The sequence below is a fragment of the Sebastes umbrosus genome, chromosome 3 (assembly GCF_015220745.1).
Source record: "Sebastes umbrosus isolate fSebUmb1 chromosome 3, fSebUmb1.pri, whole genome shotgun sequence".
NCBI lineage: Eukaryota > Metazoa > Chordata > Actinopteri > Perciformes > Sebastidae > Sebastes > Sebastes umbrosus.
The window spans coordinates 33628364-33654823 of record NC_051271.1 but is presented as its reverse complement, the minus strand read 5'-3'; the positions used below and the strand labels follow the sequence as shown (position 1 = coordinate 33654823).

At 39.3% G+C, this 26460-nt stretch overlaps 1 protein-coding gene across 1 annotated transcript; it reads right to left on the bottom strand.

Moving 5' to 3' along the window:
* Positions 1-390: 390 nt before the first annotated feature.
* cabp2a (calcium binding protein 2a) lies at positions 391-26460 on the bottom strand. The gene is made up of 8 exons (XM_037763475.1): positions 26100-26460; positions 25378-25560; positions 10182-10397; positions 4504-4534; positions 2487-2621; positions 2151-2260; positions 1850-1997; positions 391-984 (listed from the first exon to the last, which is right to left on the bottom strand). The coding sequence occupies exons 1-8, from the start codon at positions 26157-26159 to the stop codon at positions 959-961; spliced, it is 909 nt and encodes a 302-aa protein (XP_037619403.1). The 5' UTR covers positions 26160-26460; the 3' UTR covers positions 391-958.

The following is a 26460-nucleotide window of genomic DNA, read 5'->3' as shown; positions in this document are numbered from 1 at the left end:
TAGACAATGACTTGGGAGGGATGTTCTAGAGGACACTGAGAGCACTCAGGGGAATGATCTGAGTATATGGGTACATTTTCTGTTTTACAACTGACAACACTACAATAGAGTAAAGCTCATTTGGGTATAAAACGAAAACAAACATTCTGTGGGTCCACGATATCAGTCTCCCATTCATTGTCTACGGAGCAGCTCCAGAGATTTTTGGCTTTGAAAGAGAAGAGCTAATGTTCACAAATATTGATTAAAATATTGGTTTGTCCGTTCTGGGCAATTGTTGAAACACATTCAAGCAACATGGTGGACTCTGTGGAGAGGACCCACTCCCTATGTAGATAAACGGCTCATTCTAAGGTAAAGAAAACACAACGATTCTTATTATCAGGTGATTATACACTAAAGAAAAGATAGTTATTAATATTATATTCCATTTCTGCCAAAAGATCCCCCTAATTGTTACACACTGGTCCTTTAATAGACAATAGTCTCTGTTTACCAAACTGACGAAGAAGGCCAACGCGGCAGCAGAGGCTTCGTTTAGTGATGCACATCATAACCAAAGCGCAAAAAGCCCTTCGCCCATGGCGGGATTATAATAGAGGCAGTGACGGCGGTGACCGAAATGTTATTAAAGGTCCGTAAAAGTAAGACAGAAATGATGACCTCTATTGACGATGTACAACTTGGTGCTGTGAGTAGCTCTCGGACACTTTCGTTTTGTTAAATTAGCTCTCAGAGGAAAAAAAGGTTGAAGACCCCTGCATTAAATACATATAACATTCATACAACAGTAACACGTTAAAGGGATTCTCTTATACATGAGAGATGATGGAAGTAACGGAAAACTGATACAGACACAAATAAGTCTTTGTACATGAAGAAGAATTACAAGAACATTAACAGTGTGCAGTCTGGTCCATGTTGTGTTTAGTGCAGTAGAGTGAGGTTTGGTGAAGAGTCAGCGAGACATCATTCGCACAAACTCTGTGGAAAGAAAAAGATGTGTTTTTATTGTTGGTTAATTGTATTCTTTCTTCCACCATCTCCTTTTCCTTTGTTCCTGATCCATCTATTAACTTGATTGAAAATCGCGCTCAGCTACCACCTGAAAACAGTTTCTCGTGCCCATCTTTTCTTTATTTTCTTTATTGTGTTAAATATCTTTATTTCCTTCCTATATTGTTTATTGTGTTCAACATTTTTTTTTGTTCCCTGGGTTTGAACTATGTTTAAATTTGTTTCTATTTTAATGTTATTCTATTTCCACATATATGTGTCTATGCTTGTATGTGTATATATATATTTCTGTTAGGGCTGTGTCTTTACAGACATGCCCACTTTATGATAATCACATGCAGTTTGGGGCAAGTCGTAGTCAAGTCAGCACACTGACACACTGACAGCTGTTGTTGCCTGTTGGGCTGCAGTTTGCCATGTTATTATTTGAGCATATTGTTTATGCTAAATGCAGTACCTGTGAGGGTTTCTGCACAATATTTGTCATTGATTTGTGTTGTTAATTGATTTCCAATAATAAATATAAACATACATTTGCATAAAGAGAGCATATTGTCCACTCCCATGTTGATAAGAGTATTAAATATTTGACAAATCTCCCTTTAAGGTACATTTTGAACAGATAGAAAATGTGCGAATAATTTGCGATAAGTCATTATTAACCATGGACAATCTCGAGATTAATCTCGATTAACTATTTTAATCAATTTACAGCCATAATTTCTGTCTGTGTGAAGCCCTCTGGTGCAAACCTATTTGTTGTTTTTAAAGTGCTATATAAATGAAATAAACTTGAAACTTTTTCCCACTCAGTTTCCCTCCAATCACTCACCTTCAAAGTCCACCTGTCCGTCCCCATTGAGGTCAACGTCTCGCAGGATCTCGTCTATCTCGTGGTGGTTCAGCTGCTCCCCCATCAGCTTCTTCATGGCTTCCTTCAGCTCCCCAAGGCTGATCAGACCATCGCCATCGGAGTCAAACTGGGAAACAAAATGGATGGGGTAGAGAAACATTTTTTGAAAGCTTATAAAAAGAAGAAGTGAAAGTTGGAGAAAGGTGGTGATCTATTCAGGGGACTCCAGAGACAAAATTGTGGCCTATTTGGCTATAAGTTGATACATTGTATTGCAGACCTCTTTGAAGGCGTCCCTCAACTCCTTGACTCCAATCATGTCTGCAGTCTCAGCGAGCATCTTGGGACCCATCAGTTCCACAAAGTCTTCAAAGTCCACTCTGCCGCCACCTAAAGGGGGAAAAAATAAGTATGCACAGAAGACATTGTTAACTGATCTTCTTTGTGTCTTTAACAAGCAAGCAAATGAATAACCAGATCGATCAGTTAGTGACCAATGTGATATGTGACACTTTTTTTCTAATGCAAAGTGCTTCCTGGAGTTATATTTTGGGCTTTAATGCCACACAAAGAGATACAGGGTGCACTCATTCTGATGTGTGCGTGCAGGACTCACAGATCTGCTGGCTGAGTTCTATCAGTTCCATCTCTGTCGGCATGTATCCCATAGTCCTCATGCACTCGCCAAGGTCCTTACAGCTGATGAAGCCATCCTTGTCTTTGTCAAACTCCCTGAACGCCTCACGCAGCTCTGCAGGGAAGACGTGTGTGAGGAAAAGAGGGAATAAGAGGGAGAAAGATGGAGATATTGCAGGTCTAAGTGTACCCTCTATAGGTCTTATGATAAAGCCCTCTATGTGTGCAATTTGTACATGATTGTTGCATCTTTCAAATTCATCTGATGGTTAAGATTTTGTAGGAAAATGAGAATCCTGGTTTAACTGTTTTTCCTGAATCTGAATTATTGCAATGCTAAAATTGCTGGAGTACTCTTAACTGCTTTATTACATAATAGAACAAATAAACACCTGCCAATATAGTTTTTCACTCCCTCGCAACCCCAAATCTGTTCTTATGAATGGCTTATAACATTGCTAAACTGTTTATTACCTTCACTAAAGCCATTATAACTTATAACACCTTTATAAAGGTGCCTTATTTGAAAGTGCTACACTGATTTGGTTTGGTCACTGTTTAAAATTTGATTGTCTCCAAAGTTATGGGTATAATATGCAACAATTTCATAAAAAACTACAGTATGTATAGACTGATAAAAAAAAGAATCCCTCTCAATCGTCACTTATGACCTATCGTGCCTTCTGCCTGGATTTTCTCTTTTCTTTTTATTTTGCTGTGTTCGGGATGTCACTGGGCGTCAGCAAACAGCGTTTAAGACCCAACTTGGGGCAGCCCATTCAGCCAGTTCAGGTTGTCAAATACTGCTGCTTTGTCATGCCCCACGGCGTCTGATACCGAAGCACTAGTCCCCCATTAGTGATTGTATGCAACTTGATCTCACAGGAAGGCGTATAAATACCACAACATTACACGGACATTCCACATGTCATGGCATTTTAGCGTTTTCGTGTCATTTGTACGACACGCAGGCGTCCGCAGTCAGGTTCAGGCAAGAAAACCACTTAGTTAGGGTATGGAAAACGTCATGGTTGGGATTAAAATACGTAAATAAACTAAGTAAAGCAACTACGGAAACAACTATGGAAAACATGTCACAAACGTCAATAAAAAACAATGTGACAATGGTTCAGTGACAGGCAAGCGTCACGTGACAAACGTCACTAACGTAACTTACAAAACAAAACACTGGTCAAAAACGGTCTTGAACACAAGTCATGACATGCGGAAATCAAGAAAGGCATACTAATTGCATGCTAAGCGTCTTGTGCATTATCGTGGCATTTATATGCCTTTTCGTGCGAACAGGCAGCCGTATGATACAAAGCTACGGATGAGAATGGGTTGTTACATCACTGTGTGTTTTTATGTGCTTCGGTTTTTCCCCTGTTCCTCTCTCTCTCCTCTGCTGTGTGCAGAGTGCTGCTCTCCGTGTGACAGTTTGGCCGAGGTGCACACACCGAGCAGAGAGGACAAGATGAAGCCTGCCCTTAGTTTAGTTGAGCTGAGGAGGAGGGGCTAACTGCTGTGTGTTTGCAAACACTAATCAAAAAATGGAACATATTATACTACCTAAGTGTGTTTTCAAGCAATCCAAGTCATTTCTTTATTTCATTTTTTCATTGTATTGGTTGGCTACATAAAAAAAAATACCATTTAGTGATAGTCAAATCTCAAATTCCGTTCCTGTGAATGTAGAGTGCAAGTGTGAGCCAGGCCTGAGGGATACCAGGGACAGGAGAGTTGAACTGTGCTTAACATGTAAAGAATAATCTTCCCCTTTGAATAATAATCCTTCACTTTGATCTTCCACAGTTCACAAAAAAAAAGAAAAATCTCTGTGGGTTCACATTGCAAAGTCAGGGAAGTCTTCTTAAATTCTGATCTCTACAGTAAAGCACAATTTTTCACAGTCAAACAGAAGGCTTGAGGTTTGGAAGGATAGGGAGCGAGAGGTGGAGTGAGGATTTTGGATTAAGCTTTTGATATCTCTGTACCTTCCATTTCCTCTGGTCGTAGATCTCTGTCCTGCAGCGGACACACACATAGAACAGGACACACATACAGAGAAACGGACAGCCAGTCAGGTTAAACATACTCTTTCAATCTCATTCTGTGTGTCTTGTGTTTCACACACACATTCACAATGACAAAACACGCAGGAAACATTTTAGTGCTTTAGCTTCTAGTGGTTCCTTTGCTCCTGCGAAGCATTTTTGTTCCATGTTCAATCGCCTGGGCAGAGATTCTATTGCTGGATTATTTGGGTTTTGATCTGACTGACCCTAATAACCTTTTTAGTCGATTTGCTACACAAGCTCGAGTCAAATCTCTGGTGGAGCAGCTTTGAAAGTCTGCGGTGCATATCCTCCATAACAAGCATTCAAAATGCGTCATAAAAACCCTCTCCCTTTCCAAACACACAGATATAAGGTACACAAGTCTATAGAAGCTGATGAAATGGCATTTGCAAAATGCAAAAAGGAACCTAAAATGTCTTAAAAATGAGTTTCAACAGTAACACAGTAACATGTTTAGCTAATACAGCCACACACACACAAAAAAAACAAAAAAAACTGTTTTTTTTTTTTTTACAGTTTATCTCGAATTGGCTTCAGTGTGTGGTGGCATGGACAAAAGGTGACGCCAGGATACGTTTGTTGATGACATGCACTGCGAGGCTGTAACATCAGCAGCAGGAATAATACAGGCCTGGATTAGAGGATTCAGGGGAGACAACAGTGGCAAGGAGATTACAGCTGTTAAATTGCATTACAAATCACGAAGGCTTATCGGTTTTTCATTTCCCTATCTGCCGCTGATTCTTTCATCTGCATCTGCATCTGCACTGGGGTTTGGCCGGAACATGATTAACGAATATTAATACACCTGCACAGGCTGAACATGCAGGAAGCACACCACGTACCAATTGGTCGATTTTGCTAAAATGTGTGTCACTGTCAGGTCGAGCCAAATTCAGGCAAAGAGGCAGGTAAGGAAATTATTTTAGTTTTTTTAGTTTCTGCTTTTATTTCCAAACTGGTAACAAGCTGGTACCACTGATTGCTGTAGAAAACATGACGGCTGTCAAAGTTAATGTGATAATAACGCGTTAACCCAAATTCGTTTTAACAGCACTAATTTCTTTAACGCAATTACACATTGTGATTTTTAGGTTGTAACGGGCTCAGTTTTAAAGCTAGAGTGAAGATATTGCCATCATATGAAACTAGAAAAAACCTAAGGAATCTATTGGTACCAACAACGGCTGGTACCATGTCATACTAGCTTGTTGCAAGGGGGACTAAATAACGCTCCAAACTTGTGCTAAATTTTGGAGAGGAAAAACTGACATGGCCATTTTCAAAGGGGTCCCGTGACCTCTGACCTCAAGATATGTGAATGTAAATGGGTTCTATGGGTACCCACGAGTCTCCACTTTACAGACATGCCCACTTTATGATAATCACATGCAGTTTTGGGGCAAGTCATAGTTAAGTCAGCACACTGACACACTGACAGCTGTAGTTGCCTGTTGGGCTGCAGTTTGCCATGTTAAGTTTTGAGCATATTTTTTATGCTAAATGCAGTACCTGTGAGGGTTTCTGGACAATGTCTGTCACTGTTTTGTGTTGTTAATTGATTTCCAATAATAAATATATACATACATTTGCATAAAGCAAGCATATTTGCCCAATCCCATGTTGATAACAGTATTACATACTTGACAAATCTTCCTCTAAGGTACATTTTGAACAGATAACAAATGTGTGATTAATCGCGATTAAATATTTTAATCGACTGACAGCCCTAGCTGGTATTGTATGTACATAGTAGGTAATGTATGGAATTATGATTATTATACATTCATTTTCATACACTCTTTCTATTCCAAAATCATTTATTATCATTTTTGCTTGATTATTGATTTGCCGATTACCAAATATTATAAACTTTGGTCCGGTGCTCCACCCTCTTTAGACTTTTCTTTGGCCATTCTTGACTTAATCTCTCTTTTCAATCTCTGTGTGCACACATCCCTGCAGTCTCATGCCCTTTTATGGGGATTGGCAGGGCGTTTAGGATCAACTGGAACATGCCTCCAACTTACAAGGAAATGGGATCCATCATCATAAGGGTACAAGTACCAACAATTCTGCGGTTTAAGAACACGTCATGAATCTGACAGACTTTTCTTCGGAACTTTCTTAAGAACAAATGAAAAAAAATAAAAGAAGAAGATACTTGTCAATGATGCCCATTGTTAGTTTGAGAATGGGTGTTGGAGAGACCATGCCATCAGTTATAGGAAAAAATGCTCAGTAAAGTTAAACCTGTATTAATGGATTTTTTTGTCCACTTGCAGTGGAAACAGGCTGTAACATGATCATCTTATGAAGTTGTTATGGCAAACTTGTGAGCAAACAGTTGCTAATTTACACATCCAGCAGACACAGAGCAGAGTCAGGTTCCAGGACACCTGGCGAATGTAAGTCTAATATCATGAGGGAAATATCTGTCTCTCTAGCAGGGACGCTGGGAGTCAGTCAGAGTTGGGGGTGCTGAGAGAAAGTCAGTGTATAATGACGTCATACTAAATGCTGTGCGCCATTCATGTTTTTTGCTGTAGCCTAATTATGGCCATTTATATTTAATTTATTAACATCATTTTACACTAATTTTCAGGTTCCCCTCTGGGGTTTTAGAGGTCTTATGTGCTGAGCAGCTGTTGGGATATGGACACTCGGGGGGTTCGAAGGTCCTCCCCCAAGAAAAGAAAGAAAGATTTTTGACTTAAAACTATGCAATTTCACAACATTTTGGACCTAATACTATAGGTAACGCCCAAAAAGCTTAAAGACAAAATTTGCTAGTTGAATAGTTATTTTATTATTTACACCTATCACAGCCTTCATCTGAACATTTAATTCTTCTGACAACGTTTGCCCCATTAAATCATAAGAGCATAGATACTTGACAAATCTCCCTTTAAGGTACATTTCTAACAGATAAAAATGTGCGATTTATTTGCGATTAGTCGAGATTAACTATGGACAATCATGCGATTAATCGCGATTGAATATGTTAATCGATTGACAGCCCTAGAAAAAACACCTAAAACAACAGCAACCCAGCATCAATAAAAGTTTGTGATGGAAAATAATGTTGGCACCACAATTTGCTTGAAGAAGGATTCCAGTAATTCTATCATGTAGCAAAAACTAGATGCCACCAACACCAAAAGAAAAAGGGTGTAAATGCAAAATAGAAGTTATGTCCCAAAGGAGTTCAGTTTGCCATTTTAGAGAACAAAGGGGATTATGGGGGATTAATAACTAGTAAATGCTATCAGTGTCACCCTATCCATCTCATTGACTAATCTGTGTACTCTATCGAGGAATTTCATCTCTTCCCTCGATGAATGATTTTAAGTACAATCAGGATGTTGTCCTTCAACTTCAGGACTGTTGTGGCTCAGAAAGGATGCTGCTGGGTTACTGGATATTCATTGAAGAAAGTTCTCACACTGATCATCACACTAAACCCATACTAGCAGCTTTGTGAGGCTGTAGTATATATACACAGCTTTGAGCTACACTACATAAAACAACACAATACATAAAAATACAATCAATACTGTACAAGGCAATCATTGGTGGTGACTCTATTGTGCTGACTTTAGCAAAAGCTTGAGGCTGCTTTTAAACACTGCAAAGCTTCCTGAGTCTCTAATGTTTATGGGTATGGAATTCCAGATCTGAGCGGTGAGAGTGTGAACCATAACAGTGAAGTTGCGGGCCGTAAATTCAAAACAATGAATTAAACGATAAAGCGCTCCATAGAGCTGATGTAGCTTAATGTCTACAGTAAGACATTAACTGTCCCAGGCTGTAGACAAGAATGATATCAGTGGCCAAATTTCACAAGACTTCTTTCAACTTTTCCCATCGGAATTACATTTATCCATTCACCAAAAACACACAGAGGTCAATACCAAATACAGTAAAAGAATATAGTCTATGTAAATTACATCAAATTCATCATAAATTAATTATATTTAGCCCTTATGATCAGTCACTATTAATTACATTATCCTCTAGACTCAGCCCAAGGTCTTCCAATACCTCAGGCCAGGAGCCTATAGCTCAGTAAAGCGCCTGTGATCAGTGGCTACCATCCTAATGGCTCTTTTCAATTAGCGCTGCTCGCTGCACAGTCAGGAAATGACTCTGTCATTGAACCCTGCCATATTCCCCATCTCTGCATAAGACATTCATCTGAAATTAGAGGCTCGTGTGATATCTCCAGCACTGTTATAAAGTGAATTTATGATCTAAATGACAATCTAGACAAATTGGGAGGCCAGTTACTGTCATTAAAGTACAATTTGTTATATTACCTATTCTCTTTTTATAGCTCGCGACTCCTATAGGTCATGCACTATGTGTAAGAGATCTTTTCTTTTCTTTCTTTCTTTACAGAATATTTTGTTCCAAGATGACATATATTTTCATCATGACAAACGTATTGTAAAATACTGTAATATCTGGTTGAAAAAAGTTATAACACTGATAACACTGAGCCCTTCCAAGGTTTGTTATATTGTTTTAAAAAAAAAAAAAATTCTGCAACAAAAGTCTTCTAGCACAATCACATATGGAATGTGGTGATATGGTGCAACCTGATATCACGCCAACATGAATATTACACGCCTGCATGATCTTATAGTACCAGCAGGAGGCAACAAAACCACTTAGTTAGGTTAAGGGAAAACGGTTGGGCTAAAAATAAGTACATAAACTAAGTAAAACACATAGACGCAAAAAGTAAAAAAACAACAGACTTTTGCCCAGGAGACCGGTGTTTGTGTCTCATGTGAAACCACAAGTCAAAGTTGATTTATTTGTCACGTAACTTCCGTACTTAAGTAACGCCACTTCTGGTGTTATTTTAACCCAAACCGCGACCTTTTGATAAACCTAACTAAGTAGCTTTATTTTGAAAAGACTGGAGCGGAAATTGACACGCGTCACGTTGTTCAAAGTCATACTGAGTATCACAAAAAAAGGGAAATTCATGTCTATGTACACAAATCAAATAGATTCAATTTCGTGACTACTTCACAAACTGCCGTGAGACTGTGTTGGAGGCATCCACCTCCCCACCTGCCCAACGTAAATGGTCTTTCTCACTTTATATACTACATAACTAGCACTACACAACACATGACAAACGTCACCTGACACTACGAAACACTGCACCTTCATGCAGCCGTGTAATATTCACGTCTCGGCTATGCAAAACCTGACGGTGGCGCTTTCTTCCGGTGGACAGGTGGGTCTTTTACATGCTTTGCTGTGAGACTGGGCTGTATGGTGGTATATAGGATGTATGAGGGGTTGACACTCACAGGGTGAAATTCTCATTGTTCGAGATGGGATGGGAAGGCTGTGATGATGTCACACTGGACAGGTGGATGGCCATAACTTCACCTTCCCTTTTACAACGACGGATCTGTGAAAATGAATGGATGAAGACATATATGGGTGATTTTTGCTGAGATAATTCTGTATGTATGTATGTACTGTATGTGTGTATGTGTGAATGTATGTGTATGTGTGTATGTGTGTACAGTATGTGTGAATGTATGTATGTGTGTGAATGTCATACATACAATCTGGCTCTGTGCGAAGCCCTCTCTGAGGAAGATACAAGCAGGCCCCACTAAGTCGTGTAGCATGTTGCAGTTCTTAACCAGAGCGCACAGGGGCTCATCAAAGTCCCGCTCGCTCCCTCCTTCCTCCTCGTCATCCGTGTCCAAATCCCCTGCGCCGCCCAGGCCCCCCTGGGCAGCCAATGGGGCGTCGCTCCGTTCTTTGGCCAACTCCCCCTTAGAGGAGGGGAACCAACTGAGTTAGGACCCAGAGAAGGTTATAACTTAAACTGCACCAACTGCAATGAAACTGACTAATTCACACGTACATAGAGTGCTACAGGAATGAGTCCTAAAACCTGGAAATGAGTTAGCATTTTAACACTTCTGGTTCCCTCGTCTCAAAGTCGATGTTTTTTTTTAATGGGTTTTTAGCTAGATGCCTGAAATATGGTCTGTGGTAACCACAAGCATGTTCTACGACATAAAATACATCAATAAATATCCCACTCGTGAATTTTGAAGCCTTTATGTGTCTTAAAAAAGGCGGTTGCTAACAAGTGGCCAAATGAGACTACTAAACGTCATCAAACCGACTACTCGCGCTCATGCGACCATGGTGTAGTTCGTTTAACGTTAACTCTTTACTTCTGCCGATTGCATTTACACTTCAAAAATCGTAAAAGTGGTGTTCATTTGTAAAGATTATGTTGCTGAACTAAACCTGTAGGTATCATAAACGTTTGTTTGCCGCAGAGTTTATTTTCTGCCATAATACAACACCCAATGGAAAAATCCCATTGGCTTTTTGTCGAGGGAACCGAAGACGATGCTAACTTCCTGGTTGGCCTACAAAAATACCTCATCATTGGACCACTCTATTTTCCTACTGTTTTGGCAGTCATAAGTCAAATTTGAATATAAAATATTTTATTAGAAACAAAATCCAAGTTGTCTACAGCTCAAATCTGGCTTGGAAATTGGCCAATGTATGACTAACTTTTAGAAATATGGACATCCACAAAGCATCATTTTAAATAATCTTAACTCGCATTGGTAAATCTGTTTCTTGCAGCTCAAAGGAATGAAATGAATCCTTACCTTCTTCCTTTTACTGTTCTTTTTAGAAGCCTTGTTTATGTTTCCCATCTCCCCGCCCTCTTCTTCCTGTCCTCCCCTCCTCCTGTCCCCACACTTCCCCTCTTTCTCTTCCTTCTTGTCTCCCTTTCTGCTCAACTGTCACATAAAAGTCCCAAATCCATACTCAACCCGGTGGCAACGTCAGTGAGGCGAAGGCGAAGGCAATTGTTTCCACACTATACTGAAAGCGCCTGAGGATCCCTGTCAGTGCACGTGCTACAATCCAAGATCCTATTGGTCAAGTGAGAGGCAGAGGTATGCATATGATGCCGCGTTAAATCCTGAACTCCTAAAGGTTGTCGGTGGCTGTCATGATGAGCTTTGAGACGTGTACTGTGATGTTATGGAATAGCAGCAGGGTGCTGGAGATTGACGGGTCATATCTGGGCTGAAACAACCTGCTGCTGCCAGATTCTGGCTCTGATTGCATGACCCGACCATTTTCTCCCTCTCTTCATATCTCTCTCTCTGCCTCTCACTCACACAAACACACACACTTTTCGCCCCCGATTTATCTGTCACCCCTCTCGCCACGAGTGATCCCTTGAATTTGGACCAACATAATCTAATCCATCCCCACCCAACTTCCTCTCTCTGCCTCCCAAACATCGTGCTTATGGTCTCAAAATGACTAGTCTGGCAGAACTCAGTGTTTAGTTGTGTGTGTGTGTGTGTGTGTGTGTGTGTGTGAGAGAGAAAGATAGAGAGAGAGAGAGAGAGAGAGAGAGAAAGAGAGAGAGAGAGAGAGAGAGAGAGAGAGAGAGAGAGAGAGGGGATGGTAGAATTATGGATGGAGAGTTGGCTGCCTGATTAATCCCTGGCATTTCAGATTAGAGGGAAAGAGTTGTGTTGACAGGCCATGGGAAATAGAAGAATATTTGTATTGCTTTAAAGTAAGACAGCGAGAAACAGTGGGACAGATGGAAGTGGAAAGAGAGGAATATGTAACCTCAAGAAAGCATTTGTGTAAATGTCGGAAAGGGGTTGCAAAAAGACAGAGAAACATAACAGATTACAGTGAAAGTGAAAAAAAGTATTGGATATCAGGATTTTAGAAATACTGTAGTCACAAGTTCCAAACCATCCCAACCTAAGACATTTTTGACTATAATTAGTAAAAGAAAATCACATTTTATTTAATAGTCTCACCCTTTTAATTACATGACTAAATCATTTCCATGCATTATGGCCTGGTGCTAGGGATGCAATTTTGATAAAACATTTTTTTTAAATTTCTTTCATTTTATGTAATTCATTTTAATTTAGCCGTTACATTTAGTCTGAATCTCTGAACTAACTAATCTACTTTTTTTGTCTAGATCCCAGCTAGGGCTGCACGATTTTGAAAAAATATCTAATTACGATTATTTTGACTGATATTGCAATTGTGATATGATTCGTGATATTAGAGGGTATGATCATTTTTACATTATTATTCTCATTTTCATTCAAAAACATATTTAAATGATTATGATGTGATTTTTGTGGGGATCTGTACCAAACAAAGATGTTTTCTCAAGTCTGTAGAATATGATGTGTAGGGCAGGACATCTCTGCAGCACCACAATATTTAATTTCAAATGGTGTTTTGACACATATTTCATTTTATTACTTTAACAAATGTTGCGATTTCCTCCTCATCCTGCGATTTGAAGGCACGGAGGCATGTTTTTTTCCCACAGATTATCTGTCTCATGCACTATTGTCAGGTCATAGTGACAGTTTTATATAAAAAAAAACAACGTTTTATCATATTTGCTCAAAGTTCCCGACTGCAGCTTTAAAGTCATTAAATGTAGAATGCTATGTTACAATTGTATATTTCAAATGCCATTAATATAGCATAGTTTTTTGTTTGTAGAAAAGTTAGATAATTCTGGTTGAACATTGGTGCAGTGTATCTTTCTTTTAGCCCATTCATTAGGAGTGTTAGGGTATAGTGGGAAGGCAGAGATGTAGATCAGTGTCAATATTCATAAAACCACCAGATGGCACCACAGAACATTTCAAATAATACACACAGTGGCTTTAACATGATGTTAACATGGGTTTCTTCTGGTAAATATCATATTTTTGAAAATTTCTACTTTTCAGGAACTCAAAATGTCTTGATGATATTGCAATACATTTTAGACAAAATTTTGTACGAGACTTGTTTTGTTCTTTATTAATTTCTTTCATACTTTTCTTTCTATTTCATTGTTCCTTCACTTTTTACACTTTATATTCTGAAATGTTCATGGAAGCATGAAATCCCCAAAACTGGAGAAGCAAAACTAAACTCTTCATTACTTTGCTTTTTAAAGCTAGGCATATGTTTCATTGCTGTTCAGCTGCATTGCTCCGAGACCAGGATTATATGATCATATACAAGCTTTCAAATAAATGAAAATCGCATGCTTTGATACACGTGATCTCATGAACTGCAACTTCATACTTCCCTCTAATACACATCCTGATGCTGGTCATGCGGTGCTGTATGTGTGCCACGGATTAGCAGCAGTATGTGTTCGGCCAGCGCTGAGCGCCTGCAGCCCTAATCCTCGGTGGTCAGTTTAGGAGAAATAACACATTTCTGATGTCTCTCTTTTTCTCCGTATCTTTCTATGAGACCTCTCATCTGTTTCCTGTGTTTCACCCCTTTATGTCTTTCTCTACATATTACTATATCTACATTTCTTTTAATACTGCAGCCTCTTTTACAGTGAAGATGTACCTCAAAATGTATTATTATCCTCATGTGCAATGCTGTCTGAACTCAACTGTAAAATACTGTCATTAATACGGCATTTATACTGTACAGTCAAGAAATACTCTTCTTCATTTCTTATTTATACCATTCTGGCATTTACATTTACACACTTAATGGATCCCACTTCTCAGCATTTTGTATTTACTTATTTGTACTGTGGTTATTTGTTATATATTACACATCTTAATGCAAATATTTGTACATATTTTATATTTCTAATATTCTCATTTTATTACTTTTACTACTTACTTATATTTCTTTACATATATTGTGTTTATACTGTAGCATTATGTATATAATTTACATGTTTACTCCTTTATTTCTATTTTCTTACATTTCTAAGAAATGTAGGATCAATAAAGTATTACTGATTCTGATTCTGATTCTGATTACTGGTCTTGTTCTGAACCCTTTCTTCTGGCTTCATAAATAACTGTGCAGTTACACACTACAACTTAAAGTCGTTATATGAGATTACATAAAACATACCTCTACACACTTTTTAATTCCAACTTTGTGCAGGACATAAACGTTTATCCACGAGAAGCTTTCCGAGACTTCACAATGTCAATGTATCCCCAGCAGAGCGCAGCAAAGCTCAGCTTGTTGCTCTGGTAAATATGAGCTGTAATACTTGTGCATCATCACCAGATGTCAGCCTCCTGCCTTGCTGTTGAAGAAGTCCTTCCATTTTAGTTACATTTAGAAATATGTGTGTTTTTTGGACAGAGAGCTAAGCAGAGAGAGAGAGACTAGAGGTACGGCAGGGTGGAGTGGGGAGATGTTGAATGGGGAAACCCTGAATTCAAGATCCAATGGCACAATCACTGAATCTCTAGCAGCTCCACAGACATGACCCTGCAGTCTGACCCTTCTATGGACTTGAGGGAATTAAAAAAAAAAAATTCCACTGAAAATCTATTAAGTAGAGAGGACAGAGAGTGATGAGATGACTTGCGACAAAGGATTTGAATCCACAGTGTCTCGGTTATATAATAGTATGTGCCTTAGCCCACTGATCCAGCTGGACACCCACCGGATTAGCAAATGGAAGCTTCGGTCCTGTAATGTTTTTTTTTCCTGCATTGTTTCCCATCATATATTTCACAGACTTGCACAGAATGCTTCAAATTAATTTCATCATTAACTGCAACAATGGGTGAGGGTGATGTTATAATGTACAAATGCAATCATGGGCCGAAGAAATCTGGCAAAATCTATAATAGAGAACTCACTGTTTATTTAAGAAATGTGAAAAATGTGTTAAATATAATTTGCCTAAAAGTCAGAGGTCACTTTGTGCACAGTTAAAGTGTGTTATATTACAACAACATATTGAAAAAGGAAGACACAAAGGTGTTATTGAAGATGAGAGACTGTATCAATAATGTGAATTATATAAGGTTAAGAACGAAATTTATAATAATAATAATAATAATAATAATAATAATATATTGGATTTATATAGCGCTTTATAGTAATCTCAAAGACGCTTTAACATAGTCGGGGGGGAAAACGGTGTGAGACAGACAGACAGGAGACGAACGACAAAAAGCGACATACACAGGCACAATCACATACATACACATGGACTGATGGGTAGGGGGAAGGAGGGGGCTACGGGTAAGCAGATGAGAAAAGATGTGTTTTGAGGCGGGACTGGAATGTGGTGAGGGAATCGGAGTCTCTGATGAGATTGGGGAGTGAGTTCCAGAGCTTGTGAGCTGCCCTGGAGAATGCAATATCATTTTATTGTGTCATTTGTATCATGATTTACGACAAATATTATTTTTTAAAAGTTCATGTTCCTGGTTCAGATTTTATAGGTATGGAGACTGGAGAGCCTTAATTTTTTATAATGTTTTTGTATTTTCTGAATATCTTTCTAAAGCATGGCTAAGAGGAGAAAAGTAACATACGATAGACAAATTCCTCAGACTCTCTTAGATGATTGTGGGCGAACATGCTGGAAGGTTTGATTTGTTGTTAGTTAATAATAATGGAATGAACATGGAATAATCCCATGAGGGATGGGTTATGTAAATGACCAGACACGAAAATTAATTATTCATTCATTCATGAATTCATTCATGAATGAATGAATTAATTCATTCATTCATGAATTCATTCATTCATTATCATTCAATCAATACAAAGGGAAAAAGTAGGCACATGCACTTAGAGCACATGCACGCAGAAAGAAAAAGATTAACAGTTTTTGTCTTGTTCAGTGAAAAAAAAAGAGAAGCACCGACATCCTGCCTCAGTCAACAGCCCGGTGTGAACACAAAGCTTTTCAGCCATAAAACCCAAAACAGAGCAGCTGGGTGAGAATTCATTCTCTATCCCTCGACAACAGCAAGCACACCAGATGCCTGAAAGACAAGGATAGAAGATAGGCCAACAGAAAATCCAGTAAACAACATGATGGACGCATTCCAAAAGTCAGGATTTTGCATGCCATGCTACGCTAACAGCTTTGGCGCAGGTCAGGTCAAACATTTTGGCTGAGACGGGTTGCACCCGTGTGTATTCGCATGTTTACATATGCACATTGACACACAAACACAAATTTATCGCAAAGGCTGTAAAGCAGTCCATGTGAGGCAAACAGGGCAACCTACAAATGAAACTATGCAGATACTCTCTTCAACCAACCAACACCTAAAAGAATGAGGGCAGCTTGGCATCATATTGTGACTATACACCAGTTACAGCCTGCCTAGATAGTATCCAACACAGTCTCACGGCAGTTCGTGAAATAGTCACAAAATTTAATCTATTTGATTCGTGTACATAGACACTTTTCCTAACGCTCAGCACGACTTTCAACAACGTATTGTTTGTGCATTTTCCTGCAATTGACCAGCAACACATGACGCATGTGTCAATTTCTGCTCAAGTCTTTTCAAAATAAGACTACTTAGTTAGATTTAGGAATAGATAGACTTGGTTAGGCTTAGGCAACGAAACTACTTAGTTAGGTTTAGGAAAAGATCGCAGTTTGGGTTAAAATAACACCGGACGTGGCGCAACTTAAGTATGGAAGTGGTTTCACACGGGACACTTACACCGGCCTCCTGGACAAAAGTCTTGACTCACCCATCCATCCTGATCCGCTCCCTATGTGACGTTCGCTGCTATTTATACCTACCGGTTCACATTACGTTGATTACATATGAATTGATTTTGTGCTGACCATCACGAAAAAAATGTAAATTCGTGTCTATGTACACAAATCAAGACATTCAGTTTTGTGACTATTTCAGAAACTGCTGTGTGACTGGGCTGTGGTATCAGTGTCATCAAACTGTTACAACTTGCATCTCCCACAAGGTTGGTACCATAATCCCAGTGCTATAAAGGCGGGTCATAACATGACGTATGTGTAGTATACTGAGCCTGCTTGACGTCAGAAATATAAAGTGCTCATCCCTTCATTCAGTCTTTGTCCGTGTGCTCTGCATCATCCACACACATAGAACAATGCCTTCTGACCTTGAACATGTGCTGATCTCTCTGGCAACTCAATGTGTTCAGTATTTCTGCTAAGACATCTGTGAGTTGAGTTGCAGGGAGGGCGATCAAGCTGAGGTGAATTGAGCTGAAATTGGTTTGGTTTGCCACACTGACACGGAACACCACACACAGATAAAGGCTGAAAACACCTGCCATTCATGTCCAGGAGAAACAACACAACAGTGCATTCAACAGTTCACATAATGACTGAAACAGACAAATACATTCTTAATATCAGCTCTTCCTACATGAGCAAAAACACATACTCTATTTGTACTGAAAGTAACCAAAGCACTATATTTGAAAAACATAATAGGGAAAGAAATGGTAATGTAATTGACGAATGATAAATACTTTTTCAAGTGTAATGCAAAAAGATCACTCAGTGATGAACGGACAACTATCGCTCAACTGTGCAGTTTCCTTCAGCTCTACGAAGTGTTTTAGCATCTTTCAGCTTATTGTTTTGGTTTTACGCCCTGCAACTTTATAATTTTGGTCCAGTCTCACAGCTTTCATCAATCCTGTTTCCACAACCCATTCTCACTCCTAACTTATCAAATATCACTGCTTAGTCAGTGGCCCTCAGTATCTGATCCAGATGCACCGAGGCACCCGTAAGCATATGTATGAGATGCACTGGGTTTTCTAGTAACTCCAATGTGAATCCATCTGTGTCAGTATTAGACGTTAGAGCAACTGTTGTAGTATAAAGAGCGACAAAGTCCACTTCAGGAGGAGGTCGGGGTGGATGATTGGATGAAACAAACACGGGCTTTCACCCAAGAAACCGCTGTTCATGTCCTGTGTGAAACCAGATGTCAACGTTGATTTATTTGGCACTTAAGTTAAGTAACGCTTTTTCCGGAGTAATTTTAACCCAAACCACAAACTTAGTAGTTTGAAGTAGTTTTGTTGCCCAATCTTAACCAAGTCGATCTTTTCCTATGCATAACTAAGTAGCTTTCTTGCCTAAACCTAAGGAAGTTGTTTTCTGTGAAGATGGAAGTTTATTTTGAAAAGACTGTATGCATATAACGAGCAGAAATTGACGTGTTGCTGGTTATTTGTAGGAAATTGAACGAAAAAGGAGGGATAACTTTTCTGTAACATATCATACGAACCGTTGTATGAGAATACATTGTTTTGTTACGTAACTTCCGTACTTTACTAATGGCAGTTACCTAGCAATCATACTTACTTTACATAACAAATGTATTTATTTGATCATATTTTAACCCCAACCACGATCTTTTCCGAAGCCTAACCAAGTACTTTTGTTTCATAAGTAAACTTAAAAAACAAGTAAACCTACGTTGGAAGTTTATTTTGAAAAAAACATTGCATGCATGTAACAGGTAGAACCTGCACATTTCCTGTGAACATGGAAGTTTATTTTGAATTATTTTGAATTTACATGTAATGAGCGGAAACTGACGTGCCATTCATGACACATCCAAAACGGACGCTAGATGGGTACCTAGAGCGTCATAGTTTGAAGCGTAGGGCCAATGACCAAGCATCATTATTTGACAACTTGGTTACCATGCCCAGTACCAAACGGCCGATAAAGTAAGCAACCAGCTGGTGAACATTGTGGAGCATTTAGCAAACTATCAAGACAAATATTTTTCTTAGGATTGAGTGGAGACCAAAATAGAGCTAAAAGGAGAGCGAATATTCATCAGGTCGCCAGAAACACAACTCCAACAGAATCCTACTGTTGCTCTGTGTCTGCTTAAAAAGTCCTGGTACAGTCAACGGAGGATTTCAATTTAACCTGACATCATTTTACAGACAACAGCCACATATGGCTGTCTGGATTGTCCCACATCCCTGCTCTCATTCGCGCCCACTTACACATTCCCAAAAGGAGGATAATGCCTCTTGCACCTGTCCAGATTTTGTTTATGCATGTTCGTGTGACCTAAAAGTTAAGAGTTTTCTCTGAGGTCCCGGAGGTCCTATGGATTAGAGATTCTCTGCAAAAATAGGACGAAGGGATAGAAAGTCACAGAAACATTGGAACTGCATGTTTTTTGTTTTATCTTCATCCATGAGTGTAGGACACAACTGTTGCTGCTAAGAGTGCCCCTGTGGTAATGGTTGAACTAACCCGCTTTTAAATCTGTGTACTACAGCTGCTCTTGTTTTTTTTTTTCTCATTGCTTTGTATGCGTTGTCTACAAATACTGACATTCAACAGTAAGAATTCTGTAACTTGATATGTTTTCGGACAAAGACTGCAATAAAAATTGTTAATTGTTGGAAATTGAAATTAACCTTTTTCCTAAATGTATATTTAAAAAAAAAATCTAAAATGTAGAGGTCAATTCTTATTCATATGTAAAGTCTCAGCGCATAATATTCTTTTTGGATCACAAATAATAATAAAAATGTAATTATATAAAACCCATCGATCCATCGATTATCTGTAACCGCTTATCCCATTCGGGGACTCTGGAGCCGAGCCCAGCTGACATTGGGCGAAGGCGGAGTACACCCTGGACATGTCGCCAGATTTAGAGTCATCAATGAACCTAACCTGCATGTCTTTGGACTGTGGGAGGAAACTGGAGAACCTGCAGAAAACCTGTGAAAACCCGAGAACATGCAAACTCCACACAGAAAGGCCCCAAGCCCAAGGGTTCGAACCTGCAACCCTCTTGCTGTGAGGTGACAGTGCTTACCACTGCACCACCGACTTGACCACCGAAAATGTATGTAATCAATAGGGCTTTCAATCGATTAAAATATTTAATCCCGATTAATTGCATGATTGTCCGTGGTCAATCATGATTAATCGCAAATTATTCACACATTTTTTTTCTGTTCAAAATGTAACTTAAAGGGAGATTTATCAAGTATTTGATTATACATACTAACATACTAACAATAGCATTCATTCAGGACCAGAGCATAAGGCCTCATTCAGAGTTCTGCGTGAAAAAACACTGCCTTCTCATTCATCAGAATGAGGCCAGTCCTGTGACACAGCAGGGGGGGCCAACACAGGGAACTCAGGGTTACTAGATCAGAAAATGCTCCTTTATTTGCTTGCCTGGCAGGCTTTCAACTTCGTGTTTTGTATATTCACTGTTGGCTGTGTTGGTGGTGTTAGCCATATCACTTTAATATAGCCAGTGGTGTAATGTAACAAAGTAATAATACTTCATTAAGTATTTTTTGGGAGTATCTGTACTTTACTTGAGTTTTTATGCTTTTGTCAACTTTCACTTTTACTCCAATACATTTCCTAAATAAAATGTCTGCTTTTACTCTGATACATTTCCCCTAAGCATCTTCATTACTCGTTACTATTGCTCTTTAAATCCTTTAAGTTGTGAAGACCTTGTTTTTCTTCAAGTGTAATGCACGTATCTTTACTTTTACTCAAGTGTGGCTTTCAAGTTCTTCACCCACCACTGCATTTATCTGTAACACCCAACTATTAACAACTTATGCCGATTAATGCACTGTTACTAACAAAGTATCCTGCTGCTGGCTAAAACAAACAGTGCGGTTTATGTTTGAATTTTACTATTTTACATTCAAACCTTTTTCATTGGTGAAAAAGATGATACAGTATATTTATCTGTAACAGATGACCACCTAAATGCAAACACTAAGAAGATACAACATACAACATGGGAACGGGGTACATTATTTCTTAACCGTATTAATTCCGTCCCAATTGATTCAATAAATAAATTCACCAGAATACACTGGACTTGTGGATGCTTCTGTTCAACTCCACAAATTGGGAAAAAAATGGGCAAAAAGGTTGCATATCTCGGCAGAATTTGGAGGAGACTTTGAAAAGGTGGGAAACGTTGTTGACTTGTTTTGACATATTTCTATATAAATATCTTCAGCCTACCATAATGAACAAATGCAAAGCAGCGTGCATCAGTGAAGACATCTAGTGGACAGGAGTGCATGACTGAAATGACAAAACAAGGTGAGTACACAAGAACACACCGACGAGAAAGAAGAGGAATGACTGACAGAAGAGGGGAGAATAATGGCTACATCATGGCAAATATATGTTAAGATACTGAGTTAACAGTAACAGCATGTTAGCTTTATACGTACATCAACTGGCATTCATTACTCATTACTCCTATACAACCTAAATTAACTGTAAAAAAAAAAAATCACTTACTCTTAACATGTTAAACCTGCTTATAATTGGGGTGGCTGTGGCTCAGAGGTAGAGCGGGTCGTCCAAGGTCGGCAGTTCGATCCCTGGCTTCTCCAGTCCACATGCCAAAGTGTGCTTGGGCAAGATACGCCTAAGTACCCCAAATTTCTCTAAAAGCTGTGCCATCGGTGTGTGAATGAGTATTTAATTTAGGTCCTGATGGGCAGGTTGGCACCTTGCATGGCAGTCTCTGCCATCAGTGTATGAATGTGGGTGTGAATGGGTGAATGCCAACATGTAGTGTAAAGCGCTTTGAGTGGTCGGAAGACTAGAAAGGCGCTATATAAAAGCAGGTCCATTTACCATTTACCATAACGCACAGGGATATTTCATTTTCCCCTTCAGTAGTAACTAACTTGTTTCTGTGAATAAGCTGACTCATAAGCCACGTTTTGCATTTGCTAGTAAGAAATTAAGCAGAGTAATTAAACTGGTGTAACATGGATTAGCATGCTGGTCTCAGTGAGTCTTAACTGTAAAACTGATTAAATCTCTGACTGATTCTGACACAGCCAACAGTTTGATGTGCTGCATCTGTCAAACACATTCATGCTCAGAAGCATGCAGCAGAAATGCATCTGGTGCCTCAAGCGTACTCTGAGTGATGTGTGTCTAACCGTCTGTCTTGTGCTCTCACTCCTTTAAGCTGTAATCTCCCTTTATTTCGCAATCAATCTCTTCTCTCTTTCCTTCAGTTTCTCATCATTCACTCCATCTGTTGCTGAGTGTATGGATGACTCATGTGAACAGTGACAACTACAGAAGGTATGAACAGAAAAACAGAGGAAAAGGAAAAACACAGCAGACCTCCCTTTGCTCACAGTGGAGTTGATGAATTTAGAAACAAAAGTTCATAAAAGGCATTTTGACACCCACGTGTCCCGAATTTATCATTTGTTAAACCCTGGGCCCTGTCATGCTTTCTACTCGGTGACTGCCCATTGGTCCTGCAGGCTCATTATTCCAAAACCACAATAATTCGAAAAATGTCCCATTGGCTGATGGCCCGTACTCCTGAAAACAAAAGCTCACTTCGAAGGCCAGTTGCTCTGAAAAAACATACCGGAGTTAGAGTTCAGTGACTTCCAGACTCTGTAAACATATTGCTCAATTTAAAAGACTCTAGTTAGCAGGACATGTCGACGATTGCACAACTTTCGGTAGTAAACTTTTGCTGCTTTTGTGTGTGTGTGTGTGTGTGGGGGGAGGGGAGGGGTTGTTTTCCTTTAAAGTGGCAGTAGGCAGTATATTTTTTGCATCATTGGCAAAGATTCCATAATAGCCTTTCAGCATATTGTAATTCAAGTGTTCTGAGAGAAAACTAGACTTCTGCTCCTCCTCATGGCTCTGTTTTCAGGCTTTAAAAAATCAAGGTCACAGGTCATTTCATTGAGAGAGCGTTCCTATTGGCTGTGCTCCGGTCATGTGACCAGAACTTGGCGTTCCTTCACCAGATTTCACAATGGCGGCGGCATCGCAAACTTCCTAATTTTACAGCTAAACCGTGCACTAGAAGATGATTCTGAACACATTTGAGGAGAGAAATAGGCATTAACGTAACATTATATTGATTCATATTTGATCAGCGCTGCCTAGTTTGACCGTTCGGTTGGAGTTCGCGAGTGATTGACAGCCAGCTCTCATAGAGAGCAGCTGTACAGCAGACCAGATCAGCTCTGACTGCTTGTTTTCCTCTGGTATGTGAAATCTTGCAGATGCCATTAGGAGCACCGGAGGACACAGTGGCACATGATTTTTTTCAGATTACCTTTTCATGTACTACTGTCACAATATAGCGACCGTTTTATAAAAATAACTTTTTTAAATCATATTTGCTCCAATCTCGCCTACTTCAGCTTTAATTGAGAGACAGTGATAGTTGTGAAAGGGGGAGAGATTGAGGGGATGACATGCAGCAACAGGCCACGAGTCAGATTTGAACCTCAAGCCGCTGCAGTATGGACTCAGCCTTGGTAAATGGGACACCTACTACCAGGTGAGTTACCATGGCACATGGTGTTTTTAAGTGTTGTAGTGTATTCTAACAAATGTTAAGTGTTTTTCCTTCCCCATAAAACATTCGCAAAGCTTCTTTTTTGAAATTAGTATGAAACATGCATTGTTTACGTTTATAGTCTTTTTCTTCCCGTCCTATCCTGGCTCAGTTTCTTGGCACGTCACTGTCACTGTCACTGTCAATGGTCCTTTTCAAACATGGAACATGTTAATAAATAGAAAAAAACATGCTGTGATTTTGTATCAAAAACTTTTGACATTTGGAGATTTCTTCAAAAATGTCATTTTTCGGCGATTGGATGGCGAGCATTTATATTGTGTAAACTGCTCAGAAACCCCCTTATTGTCAATCTACATAGTCTTCATCCTCTGAATGCCCTACATCTGTAGTTTGTGTCTGTAAAGTTTCATGAGGCTGTGATTATCCTAGAGGTCACCACAGGTCATTTTATACAGTGAGGTCAAATTTAAAAAAAATGGTCTCACTACAATGAAATGGCTACTATGGGGACTAACATCATCACACATGAATACAATTGAGCTCATTGGATCCACAAGAGTTTCAGCTTTACAATGATACTCAATGTATGTAATTCAAGACTGTTTAGAGACCCCAGTATGCAGACATTTTCAAATACACCATTTTAGAATAGGCGGAAATAACACATTTACACTGCATGAAAAAAACTGCATGGTTTTTGCGCAAAATGGCATGTAAGAACGAGGATGTAGTAATTTAACAATACAATATTCACGTCCTTTATGTAAAATAATTAGTGAACTCTTCATCATAACTTTTTTGTTTGTGAACAAATATAATTAATGAAATATCATCTAAACATCAATCTGTTCTTTCAGGGCAAACATTTCCAGAATAATTAAATGTTCAGACGAAGGTTGTGATATGTGTAAATAATAAAATCACAATTTAACTGGTAATAATAATGGTCCAAAATGATGTAAAATTGATGAGTCTCTTTATCCTGCTGTATGTAGGAGCATCCTGACTGGGACACTGCTCCTAAAAGCTGAATGATACCCTACTACAGGCTACAAATAACTAAGAAAAGCACTTTAAATATTAACACTAAACACAGCACCTTAACCCTATAATGTTCCGGTGGGAATATTATGGAGTATTATAGGCCTACTATCAGATGTATAGCCCAAGTATAATAATAGCAATAAAACCACAGCTGATTATGAAACAAGAAACAATGAATAAATAGGAATAAGTTGCAAGAGATGGCTGATACCGACCAATAAACACTCCACGAAATGAATAAGAGAATACTGGCACTTATTTTTTTCCACTTCAAGCACTGATTTAAACTCATTGTAGCGCTGAGCCGCCCTCGCTCTTCTTCAGAGACCGTTCAGTTTGTTCATTCATTCATTTATTGGCGAGCAGTTTGTCTGGCTGAGTCTGTTAGATGCATATTCGTCCAGCAGTATTCAAAAGGACATTTTCAACACAATGTACGTGTGTCAGCCAAACACATGTAACAATGCCAAATAGACACAGGCCTGGTCTTTTGAGAAGACACCTGGGTACATGTACAGTAATGCTCAGTTCAGTGTCTTACCTGTCCGAAGACTGAGTCTACGATGGGTCGCAGCTTTCTCCTGTCTCCCTCTTGCAGCCAGACATCCTCGGGCTCTCCCACAGGGGATGATAGACTCAAGGTCTTGGTCTTAGTCTTTGGAGGCCTCTTTATGCTCGCTGAACTCCATCGCCTTAATGATTCAATCTTCTTCTTGATGGAACCCTGGAGGGCAAACAAAGAGAACATGAATGTCCCACAAGAAAAGCAAGAGAAAGAGAACTGAGTGAGGGACGATTATCCATGCAGCAGAGATCATGAATGAACAGATCAATGAATGAACTGAAATATATTGAACTCATTGCACACTTCAACACAGAATTCCTGGAAAGGACGGTATCAGAAGAAGCTGCAGCAGCCCAGGTAGACTAACAGCACACAGACTCCCAGATGAAACTGCATTCACGCAAATAGTATTTACCATTTAACATAACCTTTTTAATGTACTAGCTCGGAAAAAACAATGTAATTGATGGGAATTGTCAGTCTTTCTTGCACACATAGTCTTGCTCTAAAATGATATTGCATTAAAATAATTAAAAATGAAGCAATAATTCAGTTTGAAGTTATGTGTGTCCATGCCACCCAGGCCTCGGAAGACAAACACTGGCTCACCACAGTATGTCATGTTGAGTTTGTAAGATCACCAGTGGCAGGATTTCGGACACCGCCAAAGTCATATTTTGGCATGTATACCCACTGACCTTCTTGATTAACTTCCCCTCTGGCACCTCCACGGATGATACGCTTTTCGCGTCAGTCATCTTTGCTGCCCAGCTCGCATGCACGGAGACCGTCCTCTTTCTCTCTGTCTCTCCTCCTGTCACGCTCTTGTCCACTCCTCCTCGTTATCTGTCTCTAGAGCATCTGACACCGGTTGATAATCTGAGGCATATCTCCCACTATTGTCGTTGCTCCTCCCCTCGATGCTCTCTCTCCCTCTTTCATCCCTCGTCCTGTATCCTCATCCATCACTCACTTTTTCATCTGTCATCCTCTTCTCTTGGTTTCCCTCCCTGTGTGTTTAAACTTGCGGTGTTAATGAATATGTTACTTCACGTGTAT

Excerpts from the sequence above, each read along its gene's own strand:
- cabp2a (XM_037763475.1), bottom strand. The coding sequence starts at position 26,159 with ATGACTGACGCGAAAAGCGTATCATCCGTGGAGGTGCCAGAGGGGAAG. Across the intron at positions 25,561-26,099 it reads AGGGGAAGTTAATCAAGAAG|GGTTCCATCAAGAAGAAGAT; the intron begins GTCAGTGGGTAT and ends TTTGCCCTCCAG. Across the intron at positions 985-1,849 it reads CGGACAGGTGGACTTTGAAG|AGTTTGTGCGAATGATGTCT; the intron begins GTGAGTGATTGG and ends TTCTTTCCACAG.